The 23909-nt window shown below is 33.9% G+C and overlaps 1 protein-coding gene across 6 annotated transcripts in view; it reads right to left on the bottom strand.

Annotated features, from left to right (window-relative positions):
• Positions 1 to 23909, bottom strand: part of CDH18 (cadherin 18) — a 490995-nt gene that overhangs the window by 125233 nt on the left and 341853 nt on the right. For all 6 annotated transcript variants that reach the window (XM_066559563.1, XM_066559523.1, XM_066559548.1 and 3 more), the window contains one exon: positions 4217 to 4511. In XM_066559563.1, the coding sequence (XP_066415660.1) occupies positions 4217 to 4511 (295 nt within the window). The remainder of the gene's footprint in view (positions 1 to 4216; positions 4512 to 23909) is intronic.

The following is a 23909-nucleotide window of genomic DNA, read 5'->3' as shown; positions in this document are numbered from 1 at the left end:
AAGACTTTCTTCTCTCTCCTTATTTTAAAATAATCTTAGTGCTTGTATAAGTCATTGATGTGAGAGAAAAGAAACAAAACAAGTGAAAGGCAGCATCTCACAGAAGCAGCCGACTGGTCTTTTTAGCATGAATGGAATGCCATTGTATCCAAAAATTTGCCACGGTGATTTTCTACTACAGCTGTATTTCTCCCCCATGAAACACCTGATAATAGCAATTTAGTATCAAATAGTGGTAAAAAGTGTTTTCTTTCTACCTAAAATAACCATTAGAATCTCAAATTTGAACTCAACCCCCCAGTCTATCTCTCAAACTCTTATTCAGTGGAATGAAGCACTTCAGAAGCTTAACTTCTTCACTATCTCACACAAACACACAGAGCATTTTATAAGATATCCCCATACCAGCCTTTTGCCCAATTCTTGCCTGATTTGCTGAGCACTGAAGAAAGGCAGCAGCAAAAAAAAAAAAAAAAAAAAAAAAAAAAAAAAAAAAAAAGGGAAAGAGGGTACCTCCAACCTTCCAACTTTTCAACTATTCCTTTCAAAGTTACCACTATTCTGCACAACAGGAAAATCACAATTCTGGATACATTTGTATCATTGAGATGCAGCATAATTTTTTGTTGTCGAGCTAGGTGTCATTAAGGATTTAGATAGAGAATTATACAGTAGTGCTCTCTTGCTATTTTAAATGTTAAAAAGTTAAAAAAAAAAAAAAGTAATCAGCTACAAAAGATAAGGATCTAATTTCCCTGGACGCCACAGGAGAGATATGAACATCAGACCCATACCTTCTATTCTTCCTTTACTAACTTACTGAAAAAGTTCCTGTCAAGAAAGTTTGGCTATGAAAGAATTTTGTCACTCCAGTTAGGAAATAGAAATGACATTATTCCCCCAACTGGAGTCTCTGCTTATTCAGAGTACAACTAGCATTTCATATGCTCTCCAGTTACATTTCAGAGCTTACATTTTGGGCATTCTGTTTTCTTAGTTAATGCTTTATAAAGAGCTGTAAAATATGTCTGTATACTTTGAATATCACTTTGTATGTTTTGTCAGTTTTTTTTTCCTAGTATTAAAAAAAAAAGATTATTCAATTGGGGAACAAAATTGTATTTTATTTCAAAATGTCTCCATTTGGTTTTTCTCTTTTTTTTAATATATAGTTTGCAAGAAAAAATTTGTGAAGTTATATCTCAAAAAAAAGCTGAAAGAGAATATTGCAATTGCTCTCTCTGAAGACAAATTTTTAATTTTTATTGAGGCAGTTCCATAAAATACATCTGTTGAGAATGTAAATATTTATGCATTAGTTTTCATAGTTGTCTTTACTATTGAATCTCAAATGGATCAATATTTAACAAAAAAATTAAAAGAAATTATAAAAAGGTGAAGTTTAATAAATGCAGGGATAGTCTGCCTAACTAAATGAATTCTTAGTACTGTCTCAAAACACTAACAAGTCAACAAAACGTGATTTAATTTCATAACACAGGAAGTCAAATAGGCACTTCTAATAAAAATCATATTTATGAACAACATTGTCTTCCAGATTATCTGAAATTATGACTACACTACATTGGAATACTCTCAAAAGAAGTTAGGAAATGTTCACTGTGCCTATTAATTTCTTAAGCAGAATTTATTTGCAATACTCTTCTTATCAGAGAATCACAGAATTGTTAAGGTTGGAAGGGTCATGAGGAAGTCATCTAGTCTCACTTCTAAACTATCTCAGCTAAAAAAACCTAAAAATTTTGCATGGACATTTTCACTCATTTTGCAGCTGACAATTAACACATCTGGAAGTCTTTTACTGACTGAAAAATATTCTTATTTTCTTTTAATTTACATAAAGATGACTTTCATAAACCTTAAAGCAGACTACAGAGATCTCAGTGTAACTGAGTTTTCCATACTACAGAAGAAGATAGAAATTTTGGTTCTTGAGCCAAATTTTACGGAAAAGATTCATTGAAGGAAAGGAATAGACATTTTCTTTCATCTCTCCCAGAATTGCACATAAAGCACAAATAGTATGTTTATTTTGTGTCACAGTGAAAACTGTGGTCTAATGTTTGCCAAAAAAATTAACAAAACTTTTCTCTACTCACTTGTCCGTGACTTGAAAAAGAAAAGCCATAAAGGTCCTACAGCTTTTACAACTAGATTCAGTTCAATTTGTGGGGAAAATACCAGCTAGGATCCTGAGGAGACAAACAAGAACCTGCTGCTGAAACTAAACAAAATAAGGGAGATCAAAAATAATGCCACTTAGCATGAGAACTGTTGCAGAGAGACAGTCTCTTTAAATGATAATATAAAAATCAGAAGAAATATTCAGAGTGAGACCTCCTTAGAAATTCACAGAATAACATCAACAAGTTCAGTTATGTATAGACTCCACAGCTAAATGTCAAAAAGTATACTAATTATAGAAAGGATAAAAGTGACAGAGGTATCTCCATCATTTGACACAAAGACTGTATCCTGTGGAAGTAGTAATAGAATTAGTCTTCCTGAAATTGCAGACAATAAAAATGCTTTAAGAGAGGAGAAAAAAGAAAATTGATATAATAAATCCGCAATGAAAATATATTGTATACCTAGAAGAGAATGCCTGTATGCTAGGATATGAAAATTCAGGTTTATTCACACAACACAAAAGCCTTGTGGAATAGATATTTTAATGATTTGCCTCAGGTACAACCAGTAAAGTATTTTATTTATAAAACATTGTAGTGATTTTGGTTTGCTAATTTAAAATTTTATTAATTTTGAGGTTTCCTGGTTAATGTACTAATGAGTGCGGTGGTTTTCAGCATCAACATCAAAATGTTTTATGCAAAACAGAAGCATCAGTTTTCTATTTTACTAGCAAAACTTAATTGGTTTACCATAATCCACTCTGTTTTACACCAGAAAATACCATCCCAGATAATTCAAATCATTCTTTGGAAAACAGTACCATGTATGATGTAGTTGAATAGTAATACCAGATTCTGATTACTGCAGAATTAAGACTTACATTTATGGAAGAATTCTCAATATTGAGAAGATGAAAGAAAAATAAAACTTTCATGAATATAATGCAAATAAAAAATTATTACGTCAGCTACTTTTGATTTTGAAGATAATATTGATCTCTCTTCCATTATCTTTCCTCCAATTCAGAAAATAAAATGCCTCTAAAGGTGAAGGAAATAATCAATTAAAATGGTTTCCATTAAAGACAAAGAAAACCAAAGAAAAAGAAAGACGGAGTTACACATTTTTGGAAACAGTTGGTAAAGGAAATTAATTCCTCATTAAGAAAGCTTGTGGTGTAATGGGAGATAACTGAGATAAAAGCTTAGATGATACTGAAATGAACTGCAACTCTAGCAGTAAAGCTTTGTGCCACAGTGAATTATCAAAGACAGTTGAAGAGGTTTTGTACAGAGCCAGAATATTCTTACTGGAAGCTCTATGCATTCACTGTGGTAATTCACACAAACATGTATTGTTTTTATTGTCCCAGATTTATGATATTACTCACAGAAATGCTGCACTTTTGTCCTTGTAAAAAATACTGTTGGCAATTCTTCTATTAGAGGAAAGTTTTAAACTAACTTCAACACCAGAGAAGTCTTAAATAAAGAAAACTGATTGCATAAGGCAGCACATCATAGAATAAGAATATCTGAATGATGTAACAGAGAAAACCAAAGATTGGTATCTTTTTGAACTTCAGTTCACTTTATAAGAAACTTGATAAGTAAACATATGTCTAAAATAATCTAGGGAACTACTGTTCCTTTGTGTTTAATCCTGTGAATTATATAGACTGCTAATGTAAACCTAAGAGAATGCCTTAAAGTTTGCAGTTGAATGAGGATATATGAATACATCTTTTTTCTAGAATGGAAATTACAATTTGCCAAAGAATTTATGTTAAAACATACATTAAAACATATATGTTAAAACATTCAAGATTAATAGTGACTCTTCTCTTCCAACCAGCATGTGTGTGTGCATACTGTTTCCTTACTGTGAATGTCACAAGTAACATATGGGTTGTATATCATGTTTTCTTATCATCTCTTCTTCTCATCTCTTAACTCCAATGTATTTAACATACACTCAATGATGTGATGATAACTTTGACAAACAGTATGTGGCATTTGCACTTGTTAAAAGACTGTTGAATAGCACAGTTTGTTTTCCTTACCCATTTCAGACATCTCTGGCACAGTAACAATGTATGGTCCATCTGTAAATTTTGGTGCATTGTCGTTGATATCCTGCACTTTGATAATGAACTCAGATTCGGGCTCGAGTGGCTTGTTTGTCCGTCTGTCAATAGCTTGGGCATGAAGCACGTAGTGTGTCTTCTGCTCTCGATCTAGGCTTTTGGTTGAATGGATGTCTCCAGTTGTGTCATCAATAATAAATATAGTCCCTGCCCCTTCTCCAGTAAGAATGTATTTGACTGATCCATCACCTTTGTCAGAATTGGAATGCAGCTGTAGAATAAAAACACATAAAACCATATAAAATTAATTAAATATTTCAGAAGATATAAAAATGATAATATTGCAGTCAGAACCCTTCTATTTTGTTTTTACCTTTCCCAATTCTTCCATAAATTCTCTATGATCTTTCTGGCAACACAGCCACTTTGTTGAGGGTAATTTTCCACCCAGCATAGTTAATTTCTTAAACTGGGATTTCTTGGTTATGCATCCATTCTAGAAAACTTCCCTAAGTCAAGAATATTCTAGTAATTGTGATTCGTTTTATTTGGTTTTGGTTTTAGTCCTTCTGATCATTATTTTACAGCACTCATTGCTTGAAATCCTGTCCTAACCACTAAACCAGATGCATTTCCACTGAGATTGTCTACTGCAATGATGGTAATTCAGTCCCACCTAAATTTTCCTCTGTGGCCCCAAGGACAACATCATTTACTGTGAAAGGAAACTGCACACTGTGCCAGTGGCAGATGTCAGTCCAGAATTACTCTATTCCACAAGAAAATATTGGCATTTTCTTTGGATTTAGTTTATTTTTAGCTAGAAAGTTATCTAACTTGCTTGTATTTAAATTATTATTGTTAAATGATGATGTTTGACAGGGACTTTCAGCATTTTTGTTGTTCATAACACCTTGTGCTATGAAATATAAATTAAATATATTATACTCTTCTTTTGGTATAGTAAAGTTTTATTTCATTGGGGGAATGGAGGGTGGGTGGAAGGAAAACCCAATAAGTAGATTGGTATGTTAAAAGATAATGTGAAATGGCTTCCCACTGCCTCACTGCTCCTAACGTGACTTTAAAGAATTGCCTGTTTATAACCAAATGAACATGTGTTCTTTGATAAGAAAGGTGATTTTTGCATAAACTGAGTTTTGCAAATTTGTTTTTTTTTTCCTTGGAAACAACTTTAAGAACATAATGTATTTATTGAGGAGCATTATAAGAAGAAAGTGATAATGCAGAAATGAACAGCCTCAGGTATTGTGCAGTTATACTGTGATGGGAAATCAGAAGGGAAACTTTTTTATTTTAGTAAGATATTTTTATTCTTATCCTACAGCCCTGAATATTTTTTAATATCTGAAGTGTGTCATTACAAAATTTTGATATAGAACCTGAGCAAAATAGAAAGAAAATAACAGATATTTTTAATTCACAAGATGCAAGGTGTTACTTTCCTGTTTTCATTCTCAGTTCAAAAACCATAGAGGGTTGAATAGAAAGAAAATAAGATTTTTCTGGTAGAAAACATCTTTTTTTTTAAATTTAAAACACATGATACAGCAGTGATGGTATTTTCTCACACACAAGGTGTATCTTTTTTCTGAGTCTTCGTCTTGCCTTTGAAACTACCTTCCTTGTCTTTTGTAAAAGGAGTAAGCATAAGGTGCTTGATGAGATTTTTAATATTTTCTAATAAATTCATGAAATTATGGTGTTGCATATAATTTATATATTTTATGGGAGGGGGCTTGGAAACGGGAAATTTAATAAATTGAAGGTTTTCAACTCATAAAAATTTCAGCACAGCTTCAGTCAATGCACTATATACTTATCTGAGTCACATGAAGATCTGACTGAATAACCAACACAAAACTGGGTCACGACTGTGGACCCTTTTTATCCTTTTCTTAATCAAAAAAAGAAAGAAGTAGCAAAAGGGTCTATTTGTTTGGCATACTTTTGTAGGGCAGCAGAACAGTCTTACACATTTCATTTACAGTAGTCATTGGCAAAACTAATTTCTTCCTAGCTTTAGAATAATAAAGCTGCATTAACAAAGGAATAATTCACTCTATATAAAATACCAAGAATCCAAACTTCCTACAGTATAAATGTTATTTGAGGTGATTTATTTCTAAAAGCAAGAGTAGTGGGTATTCTAGTATTCTAGAATAGCTTTATTGATACTTTAATTTCTCAAAAACAATTAGCATTGTAGGATTCTTTTGGGATAAAATGAGCCCTAAATGCTAGTGATTGCAAATGCCAACAGTAAAATGACAAATTTGATAAGTTTATAAGGAGCCCAAAACTAATCCAAACTGAAAAAGATCTGAAGGTTTTCCATCATACTTCTTTTCTTTTACCTCTATAGGGATATATGTAAAAGTATATTCAGGTATACCAAATAGATCCCAGAAAAAATCACTGCATCTATAACTGGAATTATGAACACATGAATCAATTAAAAAATTGCTAGGTAAGAAATACACAGAATAAGGAATTGCTGTACAATATAAAAAGTAGGTTCTTCAAAACACTAAATATGAACATAGGCATGCCATTCCAATCCCATATGCAGAAAGGCACATTCAAAAATTCATTATGATGGCACAAAATGCATGGACTATTTAAAAAATTAATAACATTAGCTATTTTTTTATTGTGAAGAAATCACTCCTGTCATCAGTGAGGAAAATATAGATTTATTTTGAGTCAGAAGGTTTTTGCATCTAAAAGAAAAGTTAGGAAACACAAACGATTCTCAGCTGCTTTCATGGTCAACAATTTATATGTTAATCCTGCCAAACATTGTGTTACTCAATAAACTTCAACTGAAAAATATAGGCAAGAGTATCATCAGAAGAAAACTATCGGCATATTAATAATCACTGAAAGCCTTCCATTTACAACTAGGTATTTTAAACTGCAGTTGTAAGGCAACAACTGAAAAGGAGTAAAAGCCAAAAGAAGTTCCTGCTTCCTTACTTCCAGATATGTCTTATATTGTTTGAAATATAACACTTTGATTTATGCCTTTTAACTTTTAATGCCGAATTTTAAACTCACAAAGGAGGATTTTGCATAGCAAAATGGTATTTTCTTTGTCAGTTGTTTATATTTCAGTTTTCCTGCAAATTAAAGATTAAAGAACTGTTTGTCTTTAATTCTTCCATCTTAGTACAAATTGGTCCAGGTGGAAAAATATCAAGACTTCTCTCAAATGCTTATTTGCAATATGTGTTGTGCTGAGAGAGCCCCTGGGAATCTCTACTTCAGACAATGTTCACTAGATTAACTAGAGATTTATGTCCCTGAGCATGGTGCACTTCTCTCTTTTCTCTCTGTATTATGAAATCATCTCTACAATGAGAGGTTTACTCCACAAAAACATTTCCAATTAGAAGAAATGTTATTCACCTCTTAGGTTACAAATACATGGTTTGGGAGAGTGTATTTCTGCAGTGCTGCCCATAATAGTTTCTAAAAGACATTGAGGGGGCAAAATCCAGCTGAACAATACTGGCCTTTCTCTCTGCTTGGAACTGCTATAGCTATTTCTCTTTCAGATTAATTTGGCACAGAGGAGAATGTCACTAAACAATACAAATGCAAGCCAACCCATGTTTTGTTCAGACCTAACTTGTGTGACCTGGGGAATTCTTCTCAAACCAGATCCCTAGAAAGGGTGTGGCCCAGTTATGAACCACTGGGGGAGTCTCCAGTGTCCCACTGCCAGGGAGCTTCCTGATTCTGCTGATCTCTGACAGCAATGTCTCCAATTCTCCAAACTGCAGTCAGTGCAGAATTCCCCGTGGAAATGTGAACTCTAGTCTAAGTGATGGGCTGGAAACATTCTGCAAATATTAGCACTGATTTGGTTATGCTTCCAACAAGAATATATCTGTTTAATATTCTGAATCTGTCCACAACCAGAAGCTGCCAGAAAGCATTCAACTTTCATCCCCTTCAGTCATTATTCCTGTCTTAATTTCTCTGATTTTTTTTTAGGGAAAGAAGAAGCTGAAAATGAGAGCAAATGGACATATCTGGAATATCCCCTTTGTCAACCTGGTGGCCTACGCCTCGTGACATATTTAGTAGCAAGTTGCTTCCAGGAAGATTTATGATGGTTCCTTGGTCTTTAACTATCCCATATCAGCAGTGTATGACTGATTTTGCAGAACAGTAACTAAGGTGTTCCTGTTTTGCTAAGACTTCAACATTTTTCTTCCATCAGTCCATTTAAAAGCTCATTTTCTTTTCAAATTCCTGCAGAAACTGCAGAAGAGCTATATTAATCAAATGCATGATTTGCAGATAGATGCAAATATTTCAGTTAATAAGTATATTCTTTATATTCGTCTATTAATTTTGACACTATGAATCGTTAAATACTTTTTTTGATGCACTAGCATATTAACTGCTGTAAAATGAATTCACAGATTGAAGGCTAATTACCCACCTAGTAAAGTGTTGTTACTGTTTGTAACCGAAAAATGATCAAGTGGCTAAAGCCTAATCACAACCACAAATGTCAGGTGACTGCTGCTTAGTCACTGGCCTTATTCACTACCAATCTACTTCATACATCTGCATTGTATTGGCTGATGCTTAGCCATTTCATACATCCAAATATTTAAACTTGTCAAGCAACAGACCACACATAGGCAGAAACTATTGGACAATAGCAAAGAGGTCCGATGGGAAAAAAACACACCAAGAGGTACTACAAAACCAAAACTCAATCCAAAAATTGAGGAGAAAGCCAACATCCTACTTCCCCTGGGAATGCGGAATGTTAACAATTCACAGTGACCACCATGCTCCCCTGCACTTGCCTCAGGAAAACAAGATGCAACCAGGAAACCATGCATGACCAGAAGAGAAAAAAGCCTGGATAAGAGGGGCAATTGTAAAGCAGAAGTTGTCTTTTAGTGATTTAACTGCATGACTGCTTCCTCCTGTTTGCTTAGTTGAAAATGTGCATTCTTGGAGTGTAATGTGGGTGGCATTTTAAGTGGACTGCTTATGACTTTTACAGTGCCTTTAATTGGACTACCAATAAATTCCTGATATATGATCTGGATATATCTTGTTCCACAAGCAAAAAATATTATGAAGAGATTGCCTTATATGAACTAAATCAAAATCCAAGACTGATTTGAAAAAATCAAGAATTTGCGCTAATCTAATGAATTTAATCAGAGCAAAAGTGGTTATCTACATAAACACTTAAAGTGTTTTGAAAGAACTGCAGATAATTGAAATTATTGTTGCAAAATAACAAAAAATAAAATAATTTATACAGGATTCCAAGAGCAAGGCCTGAGTTATGGTAGTAACTCCCATAACTACCATTATGCCTTGAATAAATATTGTGTTCTGTTCAGAGAGCACCATATTCTTTCAAGGAAAGCAGCAGAATCTCCCCTTCTTAATTTTATTGTCCCTGTCAATAGTTTAACTTGACAAGAGGGACCCAGCACAACACTACTGCAGTAATGTCTACCAATGAATGCCCAGCCCAGAGGAATGACAAAATTAGCTCAACATGAGGTATGAGCTTTAACAAAACATAGAGGATTGTATTAAGTTACTTTGCTTTTGTTACAAAGAACAGTTTATTGCCTCACTAAACATCAAAATGTAGAGAGATATATAAAGAATTAATGGCAGAGCACTAACACACTGAGTAAAATATTTTATTCTTCCCTCTAATAAGAGCTACAATCATACTGACTTCCTTTGACGTTTATATAGACAAAACTTTTAATTTAAATGTTACAGTAACTTATTAGTAGTAAAAAGTTCATTTAAATTTTTTTTTGATGGTACACAATACAAAAACAGAGTCTAGCTGATACTACTGAAATGTTCATTGTGTCTATGCAGTAAAAACATTGTCAGATTTGCTGCTGACTTGCTTCCCTTGGTATGAGCTATAATATATATTTTAATGAAAGACACTGCTCTGGGCAATGTCACACATTTTGATGGAATTTTCAGAGGGAATCATTAGCCAAGGAGATAAGTGTACTATCTGTAGCAGTGTCCAAAAATTGACAAAAAGTTATTCCAAACCCTTGTCAAACAGAGGAAGAAAATAGAAAACCGCAATTTCCCCCATCTGCTGAATGAGTTTTCTGAGATAGAAGAAAAATAATTGGATTGCAATCATCCAAGAAAAACACAACTGAAACAATATTAACTTCACAATATAACACTATAGCACACAAACATCTGTTATTTCAAGATGTTTCTGTTTGCAAGCAGCTTCTCTGAAGTCTGCTCCTCTGCTGCAGCCATTAGGGAGACTGCAATGGCAGAAGTATGCAGGTGCATAAGCAATCACATCTGAAACAACATCAGGCATACTAAAGCAGACACAAGTGGTCAACATTAGCTTCTATTTTCTCTCTAAACAAAAGAACTTCAGGGAATGAAAAAGAAAAAGGAAAAAAAAAAGTAATTCTAAAACAACACAATAAATTTTTATATATAAAAAGCCTGTCATTTTGTTTTCAAAGAACACTAGATATTTTTAAGAAAAATAGAATCCCAAATTGTTCTTTTAGTGTACTATGTGTCCATACTATGCATCTTCCATATGGAAGATAAATAATTACACTCCGGTGAAGTTTTTATCTGAGCTCTCTTCACAGCAGTAAGCTTTCATTTCAGACATCTTTTACTTAGGCAAATGCTGTGATGGGCATAGAATCTATTTATTTTCCCCCAGGAAATATGATTTACATAGTATATGGGTTTTAGAGTTTTTTAAGAATTTCAAAGATTTGAACAGAAGCAAATTACCAAAAAATAAGAAAAAAAAAATCATATTTGGTCTTCACTTTTCAGTGCTCCTTCACAATCACTGTCGCTAAATCTCACTTTAAAATCAATAAATCTGTAATCATGGTGATAACTTAGATTCCCAGATCCATTCAGGAGGACCATAAATGTGACAGCTTGAATCCAAGTGCCTTGATGATACATTGCTACTCAAATAGGCCTTGACCACACATCATCATCATCATTGTAAAAAGAATGTTTAGCTTCTGTTTGTGTTACTAAATCATAATAAGGTGATGATAGGCCAGCATAAAGCACTTCTAAAAATCTCACCATCCCTACAGATGGGCACAAGTAGTAATGGGAAATAGAAGCTTTTCAGTACATGGAAGTACTCTTGGGCACAGGTCCTGCAAACCTCTCACTTACTTAGACCACTGAAGCTCTTTGTCTGTAAGTGCCTCAGCATTCATCTACACAGTCACAGATGCATTTAACCTCAAAGATGCCAAAAGCAGTCCTAGGTACCAATTTCATAACTTGCATTACCTGCTCAAGTCAGCCTGCTTTCACGTGAAAGGATGTTTGCCTAAGACATTGAAGAGGTCAAGGTCAGAAAAACAGTAAGTACATAAAAAAAAAAAAAACAACAAAACAAACAACAAACTGTAAAATCCCAAGAGATGCAAGTTCAGGGCTTGGAATGTCACTGATGCAGTGAAAAGCTATTCTTCACTGAAAAACATTGTACATTTGTGACAATAATGGAGTAAATGCATGTATAAAAGCAGTGTGCTTCCACACACTCTTTCTGCAGACTTTCTATAGGTGATTTTGACCTTCATTTCTGGTGCTTCTTTTGTCAAGTTACTCTCATCGCACTTTTTTTTTTCATGTGTACAAAGAGAAAATCAAACTCTTATTTTTCTTTCTATTTCCAATACAGAAGGCAAAAAGGGAAAAAAATCCCTTGTAATAGGGTCTTCCAAAAAGAAAAGATGTATATCTTTTACTGAACAGGAATGCCAACCTAAGGATTATTTAGGATTTTTCAATATGTGAGAAAGCTGTTAGTTCTCTAAAACCCTGATCAATGAATTTTGTACTGTGTGTGATCTCCATGCATAGAGCTTCTCCTGATATTGAGAGTGACAGAAATAGCTCCCTGCAGCACATAGGTGTAAGTATAATAGTACTCAAACTCTTTTTGAAAGTACCATTTATTTGTTTGCTTGTTTGTTTGACAGTGCTACAGCTAATACTGTTTACTCTATGAAAGATCTGAGGACAGCACATTAATTTTTAAGCTGTGGGAAAACAACTCTGCTGTGTACTCGTGTGATATTCTAAATTACTTCTTTTTACTTTGCTCTTCCTAAGAAATACTAATAAGAAGAGAAAAAAAATAAATGTGTGATTTTCTGATGTAGTATTTGTGAGCCATGTAAAATCAGCTAGAAGAAATTTTTTTACCAGGGACCTGATTACTTGCTCAATTACAGAGTTTGATTAGGAAAAAAATATTATGTGGAAAAGATCAAGGAGAGATAATTAATTTACCAGCTTCCTTTTATCCCATTCTTCCACAAAACGTTCACACATTTTTGAGTTTGATGTCTTTGAAGCTAATTTGCTGAGAAATTTTTAAGATTGTGTAAAGAAAACAGGTTAGCTACTGTCCAATGGCTTCTATTTCAGGTGAAAAAGTTATTTCATTCTGAAGAAACTGAAAAGAATGCACTACCATGTGTCATCAAGGACTGCATATATCACTGTTTAAGAAGGATTTAATCTCCATATTAATCTCCATAGGCAGTTTTGTGAACTCCCTCTCAAAGCATAATAATGCATTTCCAGGTAAAATATATACATGTTTTTATTATTGAGATTTTTTTTTCTTTTGATCACTTTATTTGTTAAGACTTCTTTGTTATATACTGTTGAACTATTAGGAAGTAGTATCAGAATATTAACTTATTTCACTGCTTATGCAGTATCAAACCCTTAAAACCCTTAAAATCATGCAGTATCAAACCCTTAAAATCATAACATGAAAGAGACCACATCCCTTTCATGTGGTCTACAGCTTTTCTTCTTGTTGGGTGAAATTTATATTTGTAAATAAACTGCTTCTGTATAGAGTTTCCATTACAACTCTCATATCTGATCACTCTTCTGCATCTCTCTTAGAAGAGCCTATCTTTTTTTTTTTTCCGTTTACAGACACTTTTCTTCTTCCTCTAATGTAGAACGCTTCCTGTTTGCTAGAAACAAAAAGTACTACATGACACAGTAAAAAAAAAAGATCCCCAACATCATGTTGATGCAACGTTTCCATAAATTTAAAAGATCACCTGTGCCTCAAAACCCATTGATAATGAAAAATCCTAGCACTGCTACTTTGAATATCTTTGTTGTGTAAGTCAGAGGGTTCATGATCACAGCAGAAGCTTATCACCAGCCCTCTCCACAGATATGTCGTGTAATGACTGCAATAACAAAGTGACAAAGTGATCCTGACTGTTACAAAGATGATTATAATTTCACCAGTAGGAATAAAAAAAAAGAAACATATCAATGCCAGCGAATGGGGATGTAAAAAACTTTCCTTAATTTTACGATGCTTTTTGTGGGCTGTTACAAAAACTTTTTGGATCCCATATGTATGTAAACTGGGGAAATTTAAGAATCTTTTCTGTGTATTTCCCTACTTCACACAAGCATTCCCAAGAATAAATACAATTTCTGAGCTCATGTTTTTTTAATCAGGTAATTCTTACTTTAGCACATTTTTTCAAAGTGTTACTGCTTCTTTTGTCTTTCTAAATTTACCATGACCCACCACAGTCCATAAAAACTTGAACTGCCACTAATGCAAGTTTTTGATTTTAAGATATAACAAACCCCTCATTTTCACATTTACTTCAGTACAAATTTCAGACTAGTAAAACACAAGTTCTTAAAAAGTTTTTAAAACAGTTTTATATTACAGTTATTGGCTGACTAATATTTTGAAACAGCACTCATGTAGGAGTGGCATGATGTGTAAAGTTTTGCTGCATTTTGCACCTGACAATACACTTGCAAGTTCTGCATGAAATTTTTTCAGCACAGTATGGACAATTTCCATCTTTTCATGGACAGCAGCCATTCTTCATTGTGACTGACAACACACAGTTTAACAATGAGAATAAGAAAATATGCTAGACTTTTGAAATAGCAATCGAAGAGACCAAGCCATCCAAATTTCTAGAGACTCACTGTTAAATTTGGAATATACATAATTCATCCTGTGTTTAATCCATGAAATATATGTTTTTAAAAACAGCTGTAGTATATTTTTCTATAATGGAATGTACAAGAAGTATCTGCAGATCTGCAGATGACATCGTGATGTAAAATTGTGTAACATTTGGTATCCTAGTATTGGTCTAGTAAAAGCAATAACATTTACATTAACATTGTCCCATATGTTAAAAAACATGAAAAGTGTGCAGAAGAATTTATCTTACATAGCTTTAGATAAATGGATATTTAAAAATGAAATAATACCTTCTTCTCAAAGTTCTACTTTTCTCACTAAAAAATACCTATGTTCTTTGTTGTCTATTGTAAAGTCACATATGTTTCATGCTTGAACTTGTTTTCCTTTTTCTGTAGGACAGATATATCTAGACAATGGAATTGTCTTGAATTTAACACAAGAAAAATCTAGTTGAGAACTACTTTCTTCCAGTTACCCTTTGACAGTGTTTAACAGAAAGCATTTCAACAAAGTAAGTTAGAGGTTTATTGTTTTACTAAAATGAACAGCAGTATAATCTATCTGCATATTACTTTCAACACAAAATCCACGTTTCTGATTAAGAAAGAACTAAACTATGCTCACTATCATCTAATTCCAATACGTAGCACCAATGTTCTCTTTCTGTACATGTAAAGAATCACAGACATGATGTTTCATTCACTGCTATCACTTACTAAAGTAAGAGATGAAAAGACATCTGTTAAAATTTGATTTTTCTCCAGGACCAGTATTCAAACTGTATTAAAAGCCAGAACCATACTATTCACACTTCAAGGCAATATATTCCTCTCCTTAGTGTTTCTTATGGGTATGCTGGTACATCAATATAGATGTAATTTATCATGAACATTTTGATGATTTCTCTTTTGAGAGATGCTCTGACACCTTCTCCCTTCTCAGAAAACTGCTCAGGCAGAATAGGATTACAATCCCTAAAGCTATTGGCTGCCAACAACTCTTAGGTACAAATGATTCTTTGAAACAAGATGTAAAATGACAGGGAAAGTAATATACAAATAGTTCATTCTGGGAGGCCATTAAAATGACCATTTATAGATGTCACTACACATTTTTTACTACACATTCAATTACTACACATTCTTGCTGCCAGTATAAGAGAGTGCCAATTCAGAGCACATATAGTCTTCTTTGGATGTATAGTTTATTCACTAACACATTTTCCATAACAGACTGTTTTCTTTACATTTAAGTGCCTCAGGAGGAAGTGCCCATATGTCCCAGAAGAAGATCCAGGGCTATGATTGTGATGTTCCAGTGTCTTTTTTTTTCCTAACCTAATACTGCAAGGTCCAAAAATATTTATTCTTTTTCAGGAAAAAATGAAAATAATAAAACCATATTGCTTGATATTTCAAACACCCACTGAATACAAGTTTTCACTTAGTCATTCTAAAGTGAGTAAATATTACTCATATTGCTAAAATCCTATGTATTCCATGTAAGGAATAATCTAGCAGGTTGCTATGTTCAGTGGTGCTATATAGTCCTAACATAAGAATTCAGGGCAAAAAAGATGACTACTATTTAGGCAGCAGAAATAAAAATCTTATTTTGACAAGAGTACAACTTTTTTCCCCCCCTCAAAATATAATTTTCAAATTACATAATCAACTGGAAATATGTTCCTTCTGACCCAAACAATGTTGTGCTCTTAGAACTAAAGAAAACCCAGACAAATGTTGGAAACATAGTAAATATCACTTTCTCTGAAGGCATGCTCAAGAAAACTCTGGGTAAAACCAGGAATGACTCCTGCTTCCCACCTCTTCTGTTAATATAAATAAAATTTTTGTTCAGACATAAATTCACATCTTGGAGAATTTCACATATGTGTGAAAGAAGCAAACTACAGAATAAGTATTCAACATCACAACAATACTGACAGTAGGAGTAAAACAAGAAAGATTGTATCAAAACAGTTCCTCTTTAAACACCAATGAAGTATTCTTCTTCTTTCCTAAGAAGGATAAATTCCTGACTTGATCTAACCTGTAGAGAGAAAAAAAAAATCTTCATTCTGAAGAGCAGACACTTGTCATTTCCCTTAGAGATTAGTAATACTAGCACTGCAGTGGTTTTACTTGGGAGTAACTTTTTCATCTATCTGGCTCACAACTAATTCCAAAAGGAATTATACTAAAAATACTGCATATGTCTTCTATGGCTTGTCATAATGGGTAGGAGATTGGCTTCAAAACTACATTTTTTTTCATTAGTTAATGCCTGACTTTTTTACAATACATAAAATCTGAAAAAAAATGATGTATTTTAAATATTTTGTCTATATAATCATCAAAAAGATGCACCTAAAAAATCATACTAAAAACTTATTCATACAATATCCTGTAGTCTGAGTTACAAAGGTCCTTTTGGCTTACATACAGGAGAAGAGTCGTTTCTTCTTTAGACCCAAGTTTAGATTCAAATTGTGTGAATATAAACAAAAAGAGATAATACACTCTATTCTGAAGATGAGGCCTATTGAGCCAACCAATGATACTCCTTCAGCTTCCAACGACATTTGCAGACATTACATAGTTAAAATACTACTTAGGCCATACCTAGTACAAGTCTCTGAAGTTCTAATTCACACCAGGTCATGAATGGCCGGGTAAGATGGCTTTCAAAATGGTTATTATTTAATGAATTGCTCATTTAGGCTCAGCTGTCAGTGTAAGGTCCGGGCAGGAGCAGTGAGCACTCAGGCAAGCTGCAGATTACTCAGTGGTACAGGACATCAAAGGGAGAAGCTTTTTGAAGACTTCCAATTTTTCAGACCAGATTTACTTTTTGGGGTTTTTTTTTTAATTTTATAAACTGGAGGTGGATTTTTTTATTGAACCTTTACTCCAAAGAGAGAAATCCCACTCCTCAGCCCAGAATATCACATCCTTATCTGATCAAGCTCTTTTCCTCGGGCTATCTTGCACCCCTCTATTTTTTTAAAAAGTTCCACCATGCCTCTTCACTTTCCCTTTTTACGCTGTGTTCTTTTGTGAATCCTAACCTGTAACACCCTTGTTTGCATGCTCCATGTGCACTGCAGTTCCCACAATCCCACCTCCTGCAGCATTTACACTGAATGCACTGATAGACTGTCATGTCAAGGCCATATGAAAATTTAAACATAAGATTTTGGCATTTAAATTTTTTGCTGAATGATATGGAGAATTTTGGAAGGATCATTGGGTGCAAAACTCTGCAGCGAATAGAGAGTTATAAAACATACATATGTTTTCAAATAGAAAAAAGTCCAAAACTAAAGCTGTTTGTTTAAGAATTAGGGCAGCCAATGTGGAATTTTCATTAGAGTAAGTAATTCAAACTTAAGGAGACCTCTGTTTCAGAATCATCTGTGTTTCAGCCTTTCCTAAACAAATCCAAAGGCTCCACAGGCAGGCAAAAAATGCATTTTCAGTTTAAAAACACAACCTGCCCCCTCCCACCAGAATATCCTCATTTAGATCTGTGAAGACAGGTGTACACATATTTATATATACAGCACACATACAATCTCTGTGAAGTTGAGAAAGACAGCTTAGATATCCAAGCATTTTAGAATAATTCTCTCCCATTTTGTGGGGTTTTTTTTGAAAGGGGAATTAAGACATTTTCCACAATTCTACATAAATTACTAATAGAAAGAAGACAGATTCCAGCAGTCATCCTAAAGCATTTGATATGGCTGTGATAACAGCTCTGCAGAAAAACACCAAGGACACATTCAGTAGGGCATGAGTTTGCCTGCCATTTATTTTCTCTCTGGAAGCGGTCCTTTCAGTATCATGCTGTTATTCAAATTAACATGTGAGGGGAATAGTTGCTTGCCAAATTCTGAAAATGCTCAAGGACAAGTGAAGTCTTGTGAAAGCATAATTTAATTAACGATAACAATCCAGAAAATGGTTTCACAACCCACAGTTGGGATTAGTACACCTAGTTTCTGATTAATTCCATTTATATCTTACAGCAGTAATGCTGTTGCTCTGTCTGTGTGGCTTTACCTCTTACACTACACAAAACTCATGCTTTTTTTTGTGAGTTTTTAAATTCTTTTCCTTCTCATGTAAATAATTATTTTTCAAGTTCCATTTGATCTTAAAACTTTTTCCAGGGAAAATTGAAGGCCTGTGAAATAGGAACACATTTCTATGTGATATTAAATCAGTAAATTTCTTTCTAGTAAATGTGAATTTTTCCCACTTTCTCTTGACCCACTGCAAGCACAGCTTACTGTATATGAATGCATCTAACAAAAGATTTCTCAGCTGGCCTTCAATGTCAGTTCCAGTATGTATTTAATAAGCAATAAAAGATTTTTTCCAGACTAGTCTGATCATGAAAATTACCAATTCTGGACAATCTCTCCAATAATAATGACAATATTGACAATAAAAATACTATTCTTTATGGTAGAGGAATAATTTTTTTCACAGCTCTGTTCCCCTGACTCAAGCAAAAGGAGGAGAAAGGTGATATTTCAAAACCTTGGCTGGTGAGGTACCCAGGCTAGATTATCAGAAATACTCCCTACTAACCAAGTATTTAAAAGAACTATTTTTGGACACTCTTATAAAGGACTTCTCCAAGAAGCCTCTGCATGGAAGAGGCACCTCTCTGTGCAAAAGATGCATTGGGACAGGGGCTCCAGAAAAAAAATCAAATGGTCCTTGGAATGTCCAGCATTAATGTTACCACACCAGGGAATCTTGTGACATTTTCTGATGTCCTAATAATAACTACACACCTAAAAATCATGCTAAGATAGATAAAAGTTTCAATCTGATTAGTTATGAATATGATTTCATTTTAGTTTGCAAAGATTCTACTTATTCCCCTAATAGATCCCCAACTTAACAACATAGTTTCAGTAGTTAATATACAAGTGACTCTGGCTTATGGACAATTGCCTTAGATGTAACAAACAAAAAAAGACAACCAAAAAATAAATAACAAAAAAGAACCCCAAACAACCACCCAAAAAAAGAAAAAAAATCACCAAACAATGACCCCAAAATAGAAGAAAAAGCAGAAAAACCCCAGCAGAACCCCACACACCCCAAAAAAATCCCCACAAAAACACACACAAAAATGAAAACATGAGAGAAGAATGAATGAAAAAATGAATAAAGAAATGAACAAGATGATGGAAAAGATTACTGATTAAATGAGACAAAGTAGACAAAACTCTGTTAGAAAAGGTTTGGTCTTAGCTGGTCCCATAACAGGCTATCATTATGGAATGAATGGTCTTTTGATGTTTTTTCCTGACCTAAACTTCTGTTGCTTTCTAATTTTTAAAAAGCATTTTGGCTATTGTATGTATAAATCATCTCCTTTCAATCTGTTATCCTTCCTTGATTAGGGAAAGGTAAAGGTTCAATTCTATGAATAAATTAGACTCTAACTTTTAAAGGTAGCATTTATAAAGGGTAGAAAAGGGGTCTATTTTTTTCAGGGAATCATTATTTCATTACACATCAGCAACACTTAATTTATCTTGCAGACAGCAGTGCTGAAATACTACCACAACATATTTTTGTGAATCAAACAAAATCTGCAAAAAAAACCACCCCAAGCATAGAAACAAGGCAGATAGTTTCTACTTCAAATTTCTAAAGAGGTGTAAGGCTTGAAAAGTAACAGACTTACTCATTTTCTTATAGTTGTTGAAACAGCTTTTTTATAAATAGAGTATTTAAGTTTAGGATTAGCCCCATATGAATAAAGGACTTAAATACAAAAAAAATGTGTGATCATACCACTAATATTAGAGAATTATCATGTGTTAGTTCTCAGTTAGAGAATTTATCATGTTAATTATTTGTCTTTCTGAATAATATATATGTATATATATATACACACATATAACAGGCAATATTCTGCTGTAGTCTGCAAACACACAATACAAGGTCATCAGAAGAAATTCATCACTTGTGGAAAAGACAAAAAAACTTTTTACTGAGGTGACAGTTATGGTGGAACTTTTAAATAAAATAGTATATTTTGAACTCATAGAGTTACATACTTGTTATATGTGTAATTTTATCTCCTGCCCATCGTTTCAACAAAGTGGGGAAACTTTCCTAAATGCTTGGGGATCCTCCCATTTCGAGGAGTTTCATATTTTCTCATTTTTAAGCAAATCATAACAAAAGCTTCTTTCCCCTTTAGAGCTACACAGCAGAACAGAAAGGAAAAAATCTAAAGCTCTTGGATATTTGTACACTGCTTAATACCCTAAGCCCAGTATTTTATATTTTTTTAATATAGGCAAATATTTTTAATAAAGACAATACTAAGACTGTGAAAGGTAATGCAAGTCAGTAGAACTACTCAACTAATAGATACAATTGAAGATGTAACAGTACCGAGACTTAATTAATTAATAATCCTTTCCATTGTTCTGGAAATCCAAAGATCTCAGAGGCCTGACAGTGTAATTTAAATTATGGTTCAATTATGGTTAAATAATGGTTCAAAATTGCAGTGGGTAACTTAATGGTAAATAAATGGTGAAGCTAAAACTGACTTGAAGCCTTACTCTCCTTTCACAGTCCTCACGCTTCCAGTTCTGGCTTTTATTTCCAATTTGCCAAGTTATTTTGCACATAATTGTTCCTTGTTCTCTCTACCTGTCTTGTGCAATGACTCGCTATTGATCAGTGTGGTGTTGTTCTGGCTGCCCTGAGCTATGAGAGAATGCACTTTTGCACTGCTCCTCATGGCAGTCTGAGACCTAGGAGTCTGCTTAGGGACTTAGCAGTTCCCTTTAGCAGTACAATCTGCTGTTCCACCTTCCAACTCCAGTTGCTGCCTCCCTCCACTGCCACCCTGTACTCAGAATACTGTACAAATCCTCAAGGCAGAGGAAGAGGAAAAGTATTAACAGGTAGTTTAGCTTATTTCAACATGATGAGCATTTGTGAAAACAAAGGAGGAAACAATAATAGTAAGCATCCAAAATTTAAAGACACTGAACAACAAAATAAAGTAGCTCTACAGAAGATAATCCAGTGTAAAAATGTCATGTCAGAACCTGACCCATAAAAATATTCTTCACACCTTTGATAGAATGAGAAACAAAAAAGAACAGTGAAACCTATGTAGAATGTGAATTTGGCCTTCTTGTCATACATGTCTGTTTAGTTTCAGCAGGAAAAGAAAAACTCTCCTCCTAAAATATGCATTTAATTTTGCAGTCATATAGTTAAATACAGAGTGGAATGAGGGCTTATTTCTCCTCCCTCATGTAGAGATTCATAAACATGTATGAACAAATGTCCTTGGTTCAAACAGGTTCCTTTGGTTCCTTGTCAGGAAACAAAATTCACCATTAAAGGCCATAAATCAAGACATTTGCAACTCTCCTAATCAACAAACGTGATAGTTAATTAATTAATCAAGTTCTATTTGTTGTATGTATCACATGCACAATTAATCCAGCCACACAGCTTCTCAGCATGTCCTCTGCTGGGCATCCCACCTCTGCAGAATGGGTGAGAATTGTTCCTTTACACTCTGAAATTCCAAGTGTATGAATAACACAGATTCTTTTATCCATTACCTCATCCAGATCCTGCTACTGCCACATAACAAAGACCTATTGAACAAAAGTCAATTCCAAATTTAGCTTTTGACTGTCAGCTGAATGTTAACAAAAACCATAAAGCATTGATTCGATGCTTGGGAAATTTTCTGAAGTTAGTCAGGGTTCTGTGAAATTCTCAGAAATACTGATTATGATGAAGCCCAAAACTTTAATATTTTAATTTTATTATTTCAGAACTCTATTATCTCAGATTTGCAATTCTTTTGTTTTAACTTGAAAAGAAACAAGGAAAAAATAAATCTTAGTGATCTACAGATATGGGAACTTCAAAAGAATTACAAAAATTGTTCTCCAGAGATTTTAAATACAAGCCATCCATTTTATTCTCATAGGTAAACATTTTAATCTGTTTCAAAATTCAAACATCTCCTATAACTAATACAAAGCCTAAAGACATCTTCTGGCAAAAGAGACAGAACTTAAAGCACTGACCCAAAGCAGAAGGCATTCAAAAAAAGTGATGGAATATCTTAACCAAACAAATTCACTGTCATTTCATGCCTGAAATCTGGCTGATCTGAGATTACACTCTGCAGACACTCCATAGTGATTCCTTGGGTCTTTCTACCCTTGCACTTTGTCTTACTCCTGTAAGCTCTGTTCTGTATTTCCAATGCACTTTTGCTCCACATGTGATATTATTCAATGGCTAGCAGAAGAAAAACCAAACTCTACATGTCACCTTATAACCACATATGCTTCCATAAGACATCTTACTATACAAAGCTAAGTCATGTTTTCAGCTCTGGGAGAGCTTCACACACTTAATTAATAACTGGTTTCTGTCAAAAATTCTTCAGAGGATGCATGAAACAAACACCAGTTAGGACATGGATTTCAACATACAATTACATTATATACATTTCCCTACAAATGTGTCAAAATCATACAATGCACTTTAGCGAAAAAATCCAACGATTTACATCAGCTGAGAAGCCAGTCTGTGACATTCAGATTATTGTCACATTAGGGTAGATTGCTAGAGTTTTCTCAGAAACTCAGTGTAACTGCATAAAATTCTATAATATGTTAATGCTACATTAGGTGTTATTAATTATCATAAGGGATGCTACACCTACTCTCTAGAAAGCTGCAGATCTCCAATACTTTAGTACTTATGTTCTCTTAACAAGACAATAGAGATACATCTTTCTCTCTGCACAAAATCTTCACAAAGAAGAAGAAAACAAGGAAATGGGAGGTGCAGAGCTCCCTTTTATACTGCATGACTACCTATTAATTATAGGCTTCAGTGGAGTGATGAACACTTCAGGGTAAAACTCTGCTTGTTAAAGTCCCTTGTTTTGTGTTCTTGGTTAATGCCTTCAGACATGTTAGAATAGACACAGGTAGCAAGTCTGCATCTGTCTGATGTAAAATACATTTGTCTGTTGTGGTGACAAAATCCAGGAAAACTGAAGCCACTTCATATGTACACTTTTTTTTTTTTCCTTTTAATTAATAGATGCTGAAATGGGGAGAAGGGGTTTCTTGATATAGATCTTAAAATTAATCTTAATCTTAATCTTAAAATTAAGTTTCAGAAAAATGCTGTGAAGGTGAATTAATTGATATCTCCCATGAATCTTTGGATGCAAGACTGTAGGCAATACAAACCACAATCATTCCTTTACCTATTCCTTTAGCCATTCCTGCTCCCCTTTAGCAGTACATGTAGCTTTAATATATTAATGCAATATATAGTCTTGAAACATACATTATCCTCCTATTCAGTACTGTTCAGAATGAAAAAGATTTGAAGAAAGGTGCATTGAATAGCTTTCCTTCGGCTTCTAGTGCCCACATACATAATGCTCACGTATTTATATAATCGTCCATAAAGTGCCACAGGACCTGCAGTAATGTGAAGATTGAATCCTCTTAGCCTCCAAAGGGCCCACAAGTTAGAGCAAGGTGATCTT

Source organism: Molothrus aeneus, chromosome 1 (assembly GCF_037042795.1).
Source record: "Molothrus aeneus isolate 106 chromosome 1, BPBGC_Maene_1.0, whole genome shotgun sequence".
NCBI lineage: Eukaryota > Metazoa > Chordata > Aves > Passeriformes > Icteridae > Molothrus > Molothrus aeneus.
This window is presented reverse-complemented; position numbering and strand designations above follow the sequence as displayed.